The sequence below is a fragment of the Camelus ferus genome, chromosome 7 (assembly GCF_009834535.1).
Source record: "Camelus ferus isolate YT-003-E chromosome 7, BCGSAC_Cfer_1.0, whole genome shotgun sequence".
Taxonomy (NCBI): Eukaryota; Metazoa; Chordata; class Mammalia; order Artiodactyla; family Camelidae; genus Camelus; species Camelus ferus.
The window spans coordinates 15,145,026-15,155,723 of NC_045702.1; the positions used below are offsets into that span (position 1 = coordinate 15,145,026).

The following is a 10,698-nucleotide window of genomic DNA, read 5'->3' on the forward strand; positions in this document are numbered from 1 at the left end:
GTGATCATGAATTTATATTCATTTCTGTTTCTGAAAGAGTAGAGGAGCTCCTTAAAATTACACAGCCAAAGGAACACAGTCCGAAGAGTAACGTATACAAGAGGTAACAAATAATGACCTGTGGTACATACGGAAGAGGTGAAAGGACTGCTCACAGTGCACACAAACATGTGAACACAGACACACAAGGAAAGAGCTCAAACCAGAAGTGAGGGTTTAGGGAAGCATGATGTGGTCTAAAGAGAATGTCATTTAGAATCAGATCTGGGCTTAAATGCTGCCTCCTGTCCAAGCTCCAGCCTCAGGTTCATTTCCTATAAAATCGTAATAACCATAATCACATCATAAGACTGTCATGATGAGTAAATAAGACATAGCATACAGTAATACTCAGCACAGTGCCCTGGACACAGAAAACAACGAACATCAGCTGCCTTCTCCTTCCTCTCCCCTGTGTGTTTCTAAAAGATTTTTTTTTTAATTTTTACTGACTTAAATGGGAATTCTTACAGTGGTTAAAAAAAACCAGTTCCTACACATTATACAGTCATTGGCACATATGTATCTGTTGCAGTGCCATAATTTGCAAAGAAAAAGGAAGTAGTAATTTCAAGAGAAAAGTACCAGCTCACTTGCACTGCCTTCTGAAACCTTCAGCTTCACGGTCTACAGAGACTCTCTGCTCTAGGGGAGCAGAATCCGAAATAAAGGAAAAATTCTCATGGGAGAAATGGCTCCCAAAAAAGGAATGAGAAGATAATGAGGGGAAATCGAGGGGTATATAAAGGAGTTTATTTTACTTAACAAAGTAAAAGTCAAGCAAAATGAATAATCTGCCTCCAGAAACGGTTATTTAAAGGTTTTTTTGTAAAGGGCTCTGGTTCCTAAAAAGACAGGAGTCATTGCATATGCCCACCCACTCCTCATTTATTTTTAAACCCCAGCTTATATGTTCCTTAGCAACAGAAGGAGCAGATGAGACCCCCCTACACAGACGCACGCGCACACCCTCTCCCCAAGCCCCCTTCTTCTTTCCTGTCAAGTGTCACTCTGCAAATATCCATGTTCTTCAAAAGACATTCTTGACCACTTGCAAATCTCTTCTTCTCCACCTCAAATGGTCCTCCCTCCACAGCAGCCATTCTTCACACCCTACCTGAACCCTGATTCCATTCTGTGAAGTCCTTCTGACCCCTCTCCATTAACTTGCACCAGTCACCATCCTGGGTGCCCCCCAGAAGTGAGGTGGTGAGTTCCTCACTGAGGAGCCAAAGCCAAACTCCAAGTCAAAGCTGCTATTTCCTTACAGATCATTCATTAACCCACCAGGGAAATGGCCAGGCCCAGCCACATCTGAGTCCAGCATGAATGGCTGCCATGGTGACGGGGTGGACTCTAAAAAAAACCATCATCATCATCATCATCCACCGGAGGCACTCTCCAGGTTGCCCAGGACAAACACTTGCCAGATGAAATCCCTACCTTTTCTGTCTTTCCTCTGACTTTGGGACTGCCTGGCCTTGTTTGGCTGGGCATGGCTTATGAGTTCAAAGATCAATTTTTTAGCCTTTGGGAGAAAAAACTAAGCAGCAATCCTTAGCTGTTAGTGTGTTTGTGCATTGCCTGAGGAGCCTGTTACAAACTCCCACCCACAGAGACTTTGATTTTGTGAGCCTGGGGTGGTGGGCATTTTTAACCAGCCACCTGAGGTGATGCTGAAGCAGGAAGTTTCTTGATTTGGAGACTGTTAAGGCTTTTTTTAAAAGGAAATGATGTTCACAAAGTAGGATCCCCCTCTATGGATTGTAAGGCAGATGCAACGTTATTATTTCTCTAGAGAAAAACACTGTGTCTGGGTCCACATCCACATTTGTATGTGTACACCCTTACACACGCACGTGTAAGTGTGCAATCCAGAAAGCCACAGCCCCACCAGTACCCATGTCCGACACAGAGGCTCTGGGAATGACCCCTGCAAGAGGAGAGCTGAAATGATTTCCCTTGCAAACCCTGGCTCTGTAGCCCTAGCCAGTGAGGAGTCTGATGAATACCAATGACACAGGAACGTTTGTTTGCCGGGCCCAGGAGCCCAGACCCACAATGCGATTCACGTAACCAGCCACCCCCACCCCTGTCCAACTTGCAGCTCCTAAATTAGGCTGAATATGGTCCCTGGTCCCCGAAGGGCCAGACAGGCCATCATAACTAGGAAGTAGAGCTGCCTGTGTCCTAGCATGCCTCCCTAGAGTTACCTTACTCTCCACTGCCTGTCTATTTTTAGAAACCAAAAATATAAAGAGAAAGGTCCACTTTGTCCTGATCTACACGAGTAACTTAAAAGAGCAAGTCAGGTGGGAAACTCCCTCAACGCACAGTGAACAAAATGCACACCGCGGACGAAGCAGCAACACCCTCCCCGGGAAGACCATTTCGGAGTCGTCAGAAGCCACCCCTTAGACACAGAACACATGCCCTAGTGACCGGGGCCTCCAGTCCAGGCCATGCCTACGGGGATCCCAGTGACTCACACACACGCCCCCAGAAATACAACACACACCCTCACAAACCCACACACCTCTGTCATCTGCTTTTGCTTACATAACAGCACATGGTGTGACAGGCTTAATACTTTATATGGGTTTGGCCAACTCAAAAGGAGGAGGGTCACAGGAATGCTTTTACTGACCCCTTTTCAAGAAATACTCTGAGCCTGAGCAAGTGCAAATCTTTGCACTTTTTATCACCTCAACTTTTAAAATGAACAAGCAATAAGGGTAGTCTCCAAAACTCTTCAAACCTGTCAGTATCTTTATTCTTGCCTGAGGATGAGGGGTAGGGGGGAGCAGAGAACCCACTGAATCCTCATTTCTCATTTTTGAATCCTGACACAATTCGGGGTAGTCCTTTATCGTCATTTGGTGGTCATTCATCCCACACTGTCCTTGTCTTGCAACTATGTCCATCCCAGGGGCAAGCATGGCCCCATTCTCACCCTCACTCCTTGCTTGCCAGCAGGCTCCCCAAGAAATCTTTCTGGGCACACCCGGGAGAGAGGGAGAGGGCACGTGTACGTGTGACCCGATCCCCCTGCACCTCAGCCTGCTGCGTATCTACAGACACGGATTCACAACGACTCTTCCCTAATGGGGGATTTCGATGCAGGTCTAACTTCCGTAAGGATTTCTCTTCAGGATATAGCGCTGTTCTTCCTGCCTGCCTTTGCTCTGAAGCACTCAAGTTAGTACCAAAGGTTCATCCAGTGAAATCTGGAAGGCAGGGGGAGTGATCGAGGGTGACACCGACTTAGGGACAACTTTGAGGACTTCTCTCAAGAAAACCTGGCGTCTCTGTATGTGCCCTCCCTTTTCCCCCGACCCCGCACGCATTTTTATTGTTGTTCTGACCTCAGGGACCCAGGCTTGTCTCCTGCTGGGGCGGGGGGAGGGGGAACACCAGGCGCACGTAGCTTCCCTTCAGCCCAGAATGAAGGGATAAGAAGTGAATATACATCCCCACAAAGGGGGATGGGGGAGAAGCAGAGAGAGGGGGAGGGAGGGAAAGAGGAAGAGAGTGAAAGAGAGAGTCTCAGAGCCAGCCAGGTGCCCCCGAGTCTGTGGAAGCGCCTCTCCGACGGCGCGGAGCGGCTCTCGCGCCCCGCGGCGGCACCTGTCTCCGGGCTGCCTGGGCTCGCGCGCCTACCTGTACGAGACCTGCTTCCGGAAAGTTAAGTTCCTCAGCTTCTCCTCCAGCGCCTCGTCCTTCTCCTTCGGGCCCGCGGTCGCAGGCTCGTCCAGGGCAGCAGCCCCCGCCGCCGCCGCTGCCGCCGCCGCTGCTCCAGCGCCCCTCGGGTCCGCGCCGCCCTCGGCGCCCAGGCAGCAGCTCCCGGCGCCGCTTCCGCTGCCGCTGCTGCCGCCCGTCGCCCCCTTCTCCTCTCCCGCCGAGGAGCTGGGGTTCATGGCGACCGCTCCGGCGGCCGCGGAGGGAGCCGAGGCGGCGCCGCTGCAGAGGCCGAGCCGGCGGACGGCGCTGACGGCGGCCGGGACCACAGGAGGGCGAGCAGGTCCGCGCGCGGCTGGCAGGGGCGACAAATGGCAGCCCCTTCCCGCAGCATCCATCCGCGGCGTCCCCGCACCGGGGCATTGTGGGAAACTCCGTGCCTCCACTCCCCCTCCCTGACCAATCAGAGGCCACCTCCCTCCGTCTCCCCTCTCCCTCCCGCCTGCAAACCCGCGCCCTCCCGCCCCCCTGGCCTTTTCCTAAATCGAGAGCACGAGCCAGGGACAAACCTGAACTCTGCCTTGAGGCGCCAGGTCGCCAGAGAGGTGGACAGAAGGGAAGGGATGTGGAGCCGCCGGGCTGGGGGCGCTGGGCGCGGACACAGGCAGCAGGAGAGGAGAGCGCCAGAGGGAAACTCAGAGGAAAGCGTGCCGCGCCCCGATTAATACACGAGGAAGTCGAGACCAGGAAGGAAGAGGTGCACTGCCCAGGCGACCCGCCCGGGAGCCATACCGCCCACCTTGGTCCCTGTACCCTGATGCCGGATGCCCGGGGCAGCGTTTTCCCCACCACAGCTCCCCGGCCATGCAGAGCTGGAGCCTGGCAAAATCCGCCCTACGCGGGAAAGGAGGGGAATGCAGCGGGAGCGTGGTCGGAGCGAACCTGGGAGACAGTTCGTGCGCAGGGTATATTAAGGGGTGAGGAGGAGGTCAAGTTTAGGATGCGGGAGAAGCGCCTTCCTCCTCTCTCAGGGGCCTCTGTATCCCTGAATCCTCCAGCCCAGCGCCTTCCTTACACATAAAAGGCGCTTTCTAAACAGCTTATAATAGATTGAACCGGATCACAAGGCCCCTCAGTGAAGTAGAAAGACTGGAGAATCCAGGAGGCAGAGTGAGGACGCGATTGCTGGGTGCTGCTGCCGCGTCACAGCAGGGAGGAGAGGACGAGCTCGCCCGAGGAGGGGCTTCCAACCTCTCCGGACCCCACTGCTGAAACACAAATAAACTTGCAGTCAGTATCTGCAGATTTAATTGTCCACCGGACTTCTGGTTTTGTTTCTCAGATTATAAAAAACTCTGTGAGGTTTGAATGATGTGCTACAAAGTGTGAGACAGTTTTCCAAATTAGGAATTTCCACTCAAGAATTACTGCTGTCAACCAACACGATTAAGATTCATACTTAAGGCTAAGTGTAGTAACCAAGATAGATGCGTCCAAAGACGTGCCAGGAGAGAACCAGACCAGTGAAGAATTTCAGGTCGGTGTTGCACGACCCCAAACTAGTTGCTTTGGTTTTTTTTTTTTTTACCCCCTTTATTTTCTCATGACTAGAATTAGGAGATTGAACAAAATACCTCAGATCTCTCCCAACTCACATTCTGTAACTCTCTTCATATGTACCTTATAATAAGCCAATGGTCAGGGCTTATTACAGATACAAGAATATCTAGTGTGTGGCTAATACCAAGGAAATGTTATCTTACCTGAATTACCAGACAGCTTCCTAACTGCTCCTCGTACCTCTTCCAGTCAATTCTCTAGCTCGACCTCCAAGATATTTCTGGTAAGTTATCCTCTACCTGAAAGTCTTCCAATTACATCATATTGTCATTAGGGCAAAGTTCAAACAACCTCTTAATTGATTTTCAAGGCCACGTTAGTGGGTGGTGTACCAGCCTTGCCACTTCCCCTCCATACCATCCTGAGAGTGCTGCTCTGAACTGGACTATGTACAAGTCCCAGATGCTCTCTCCCCTCTCTGCTCCCATCTTTGCATGCATGGGTCCACTACCTCCTTTTCCTTGCTCCTCTCATCCCTAATACTAGCCTGACTACTACACCACCATCGGATTACAATTTCCATGTCTCCCCTCTCCCCCCACAAGCTTCCATTGATATCCTTCTGGACTTGATGGGTATACTTGCAGCAGGTATCTGTTCAGCACATTATACTAAACTGACCATTGTAACTGTTGGTCACTTGTCTGTTTCTCCCACATGTATGTGGAGGCTATATGTTCTTTACCACCATATCTCCAGTATAACAATTGTGCATATAGTAGGCGATCATTAAGTATTCATTGACTTAGAAAGGAAATACAAATTTTGAACATATAAACATATGCTCAAATTCACTTGTTTCTAAACAAAATCGATTTTAAACTATAAGATGCCATTTTTAAGAATAAATAATTTGAAAACAGTGGTATTCGTGAGGGGTTAGGAAAACCAACATTTTTCTCAAATTGTTGGTGTAGTTTGGTATAGTCTCTCTGATTCAGAAATTTGGAAATCTCGACCAATATTTGAAATGCCAATCTAATTAACCTAGCAGTTACGCTTCTAGGAATTTATCTGATATACTTGTGGTTGTATCAAAAATTTAAGGCTGAAAATAATCTAAATGTTTGTTAATATAGGACTAATTACCTGATGTGTTATTTACCCAAATAATGGAATTATCTGTAGCCACTACGAGGAAGAAGGCAAACAGATACATATTAATATAAAACTATTTCAAAAATACAACTTATAAAACCCCAGGGCTCAGAGTACTTTGTATGTTACCATTTACACACACACACACAAGAGGATAGCTACAGATACAGTATCTCAGAAAAAATACATAAGGAAACAGTGACACTCGGTCAGAGTTGAATGGCCTTAGCTAGAATCTTGAGTTTTGCCTGATTAAATCAATACATACCGCCAGGAGACAGTCTGCCTCCCAGGCTAACAGGAAAGCCAACTGGAACAATCAGGTGTGTATTTGTTTGTTTAAAGAGTGTATCAAGAAAGATGGACTGCTAAACAAAGGAAAATAGGGTTAAAAAAATGATCTGAGCATGCACTCGAATTTAAGACAGAGAGAATGAGAGAAACCTACACCTAAGAAACACAAATAATTCCAGCATGAGACAGATGAATTCTTGTTGTGGGATGGCCTTCTGAGAAGTTACTTAAAATATCAGTTATCCTTTAAAACAATTTATTTTCCTTCTTATTTTCCAGTGGTCACTAAGCAACCTTCATTCACCTTCTTAGTCACCTTGCATCTAAAAAGTGGAATCCTTGAGCATGGGTCAAAATCACTCCAATCACATGAAAGGAAATTGAAGTTCAGGTTTTAAAACGCCTCTTGTATGATTCTGAATAACGTTAAATACATAAACAAGAAAATGAGCTTCTCTCAGTTTATTGAAACACGCTGCTTCTGCTCCCAGCCTTTCCCTGGAAAATCTCTCCATCACTGGACCCAAAGCCATGCCCCACTAGGTGGGCTCCTTATGTCATCTTTCTATTATTAATTACTATTCAGTCTAAAACAGGTATCAGCCCAGTCTTAAACACCAAACTTGAATCTCCTGAATTCTAAGCCTGATCAAAAAAGGCTTCAAGCATGAAACTTTAAAGAAAGAAGAAAAAATATTTTAGAATTAAGATTGAACTGTAAGACCAGTAATAAAGAGGACTTTATACCTCACTTTTTTTTTAAATGTATGTAGTGATCAGGAATTCTCAGGGACTAACACAGAATCCTGTTTTTGTTTTGTTTTGTTTTGTTTTGTTTTGTTTTGTTTTGTTTTAGAAAGCAAGTAATACATATAAACCACAATCACACACACCATTTAGGATCTAGGTTATTTATAGACCAACCTAAGGTTAATAGAGCTTTGGAAAATACTGTCACTAAAGGAAAAAAGAAAGGGAAATTTTCAGAGTTGAGCTGCTGTGTGTAAGCTTATTCCTGCCTCTACAAGCTTTACACTTGCTTCTTTTAATGCCTGGAATGCTTGACCTCCAAAACTCCCAAACCTTCTCAGTTCACAGAATCCTCATCATCTTAGTAACTATTTTTCCTGGCACCTCTAGACCAAAAGAAAAACCTAGCATTTAGGTTTATTAGATAATCAAGTGCTAACAATTTAATAAGCATGTGTGTCTTAACAACTTCAGTTGCTGTTTAAGAAAGATACACATAAATTGAAAAGAAAAAATAATGTTTGTATTTCACTCTTAAATAGCCCCAGTTACTTACTCACGGGCTAGTAATGGGCACAGCATAACTTCTCAAACCTTGGAATCATATTCTACCCCACCACTCCCGTTTCCTGTTCCACACTGATTTTCACGTGGCACTGCTTTTTATCAGAGCAAGCACTGAAAACCCCGCTCTGCCAAGATAATAATGTCACTGAAAAAATGTAGCAAGATCCAGCGTTGAAACTGTCAACTACCTTGAGCTAGTAATTTGCATGGTGTCTAAGAGATTGAATATCACTGTTTCCCCTGACATTTTAAAATATCTTGCAATACCCTTGTGAATTCATAGCACAGACCTGAGCACCTCCATGCACAGTTCAGAAACTGTGGCTCTACCCTAAAGTTTTTGCATGGTGTTATTTTTGCGTGGATTCCCTAAAAAACAGATTTTCAGGCAAAGCTTATAAGCCAAGGCTTTATGGAGAATTGTAGTACCAGGACTTTATGAAAGGAAAAGAGAAGTAAGGTAGAAAAAGAGGGAAAATAAATTCGAAGTGGTGAGTATGAGATGGCTGCATCCTCACAGATAAACATACCTGGTTGCCTGGTCACCAGAACTTCGTCCAGACAGAACTTACATCATCACTGTATCTGGGAACATTCTGTCTGCAGGAGGAAGGGGAATTTCTCTGCCAGTTTCTTCCTGTCTCCTGACTTCTGTCTCTCAGGGTTTAAGTCTGTCTCTCAGGGAATTGACTCACCCTTACTTCCAGGTTGTATCACTGGCTCCTTAGGTCAGCTGCTAGGGAACCCAGCATCCTGCGGCACAGCAGGACTCCTCAGCCCTTCCTGGAAGTGAGGGGAGGAAACTCTAAAAATAGAGACTAGTTGGGCCTGAGCACCAAGCTGTTGAGTCTCCTGCCAATACCATCTCGATGGAGGCGGTGCTGGAGTCCAGCCCTCTGGGGGAGGCTGAGAGAGCTGGCGGAGGTAGGATATGAGGCAATGCCGGTGTCAATGGTGGGGGCTCTCCATTAAGCAACAAAGAAACAAGGGGGGTGGGGGTGGGAGGGGCCAAGCCATTCTGGCCCCTAAACTGGGCACATAAACTGGCTCCTACGCCCTCTGCTTCTTCTCCTCATTCAGGTCTTACTACTTCACATGTCACCTTTTCAGAGAAGCCTCCCTGACACTCCCTAAAATGCCCTTCTCAGCCACAGCTGACACAAAACTGTGTGTTTTATTTTTTTCATAGCACTTCCCACTGTCTAAATTGTGTTGTCTATTTACTTCTTTATCTTTCTTCTCTTATTAGAACTTAAGCTCTTAGTTAATGTGTTTAACAGAACGGTACTAGGCATATGGTAGGTATACAAAAAAAATGTTTGTTGAATGTATGAAAAAACTGCTATCTAACACTCATTTGCCTACAAGGAAAACCAGAGGGCCAGTCAGGAAGGTGCTGGGTTTGTAAATTTACTGGCCAATAAGGGAAGGAGAGGACTGTATGTTAAACCCAAGATTCCCAGGCTTTTTGCCATACAAAATATAAAGTTGCAGTGGGAGCCTGTTAAATTAAGATGGAGAAAAATCTTTTAGGTTCTAATGATAGGAATTGATAGAAATTTATTAGCACGGGCAGTCTCTAAGCTAGATTTAAATTAAAACAGAGCTATTCTTATTTCTCCAGGATGGAACGGGTCTTAAAACCATCCAGTCCACCCTTTCATCCATGCACAGCACTGCCACAGGATCACTTCACAGGATCCTTGTCAGCACTGAACAACTGAAATTATGGGGAGTCATTACTTTCTAAGACAACCAAGTCATTTTCAACAGGCTATGTCAAAAAGTTCTCCTCATTTTTTATTTATATTTCTTAATCTGTTGGCACACCCCAAAGAAATCACATAACTTGCAATGTTCCCTGTACTTGAGCAGCAGGTTTGCGGGCCCACCAATTCGAAGGAATTAACATTTATTTTCATTAAATTTCCTAATGCTGTGTTCTGACCGTCAATTCCCCATCCAAGAGTCTCAGCGATCTGGAGTCTGTCATTCATTGCATTCACAAGCCCTCTTGCTTCCCTATCAAGAGCAGATCTGATCTGCAAGTACACTGCGAAGTTGCCGATAAACTTCCTGAAAAAGATAAGGTCAGGATCAGAATGCACTGAAACCTCAGTCCTAGAAACCTCAATCCCGGCTGGCAACTGTTTGTTTCACAGGCTGTTACTGAACGTCTACATGTGGTATCCACTGTTCTAGGCACTAGCGACTCATCAGAGAAGAACTAGAACCTCACTCTGTCTCTCTGCTGTCTTGGTACTAAACATATGGTTATTAAAATCCAAATGAAAGCACTGAGTTGAACTTTTACTGAATGCACATTTCTCCATTTGTGTACAAATTTCAGTTGAGGGGCTATGTCTGCTACTATATTTCTATTGCATTTCCCCAAAGTATTAGACCAGAAACCCTCTCAAAAAAATGAGGCTAATGTAATGTGACTTTTTCATTAACCCATCCTGATTTCCAGAGATCATATCTTTCCTTTTTCAACATATTACTAACATTTATTGAGCCACTCCTATATAAGCACTATGCTGATGCTGCAGATTCAAAGATGGATACAATTCAGTAAATTCCCTGACAGATTTTACTGTTTAATTATAATAAATGAAAACCATTTCCTTTCTCTTTTTTTACTGAAAGGAA

At 45.8% G+C, this 10,698-nt stretch overlaps 1 protein-coding gene across 3 annotated transcripts in view; it reads right to left on the bottom strand.

Moving 5' to 3' along the window:
• Window positions 1–8,826, bottom strand: part of DGKI (diacylglycerol kinase iota) — a 397,841-nt gene extending 389,015 nt beyond the window's left edge. For 2 of the 3 annotated variants that reach the window (XM_032483435.1, XM_032483434.1), the window contains exon 1: window positions 3,700–4,151. In XM_032483435.1, the coding sequence (XP_032339326.1) occupies window positions 3,700–4,115 (416 nt within the window). In that variant the 5' untranslated portion in view covers window positions 4,116–4,151. Of the gene's footprint in view, window positions 1–3,699; window positions 4,986–5,480; window positions 5,585–8,576; window positions 8,647–8,741 lie in introns of those variants that run through there. The other variant, XM_032483433.1, reaches the window with a different exon arrangement.
• Between the last annotated feature and the right edge of the window lie 1,872 nt (window positions 8,827–10,698).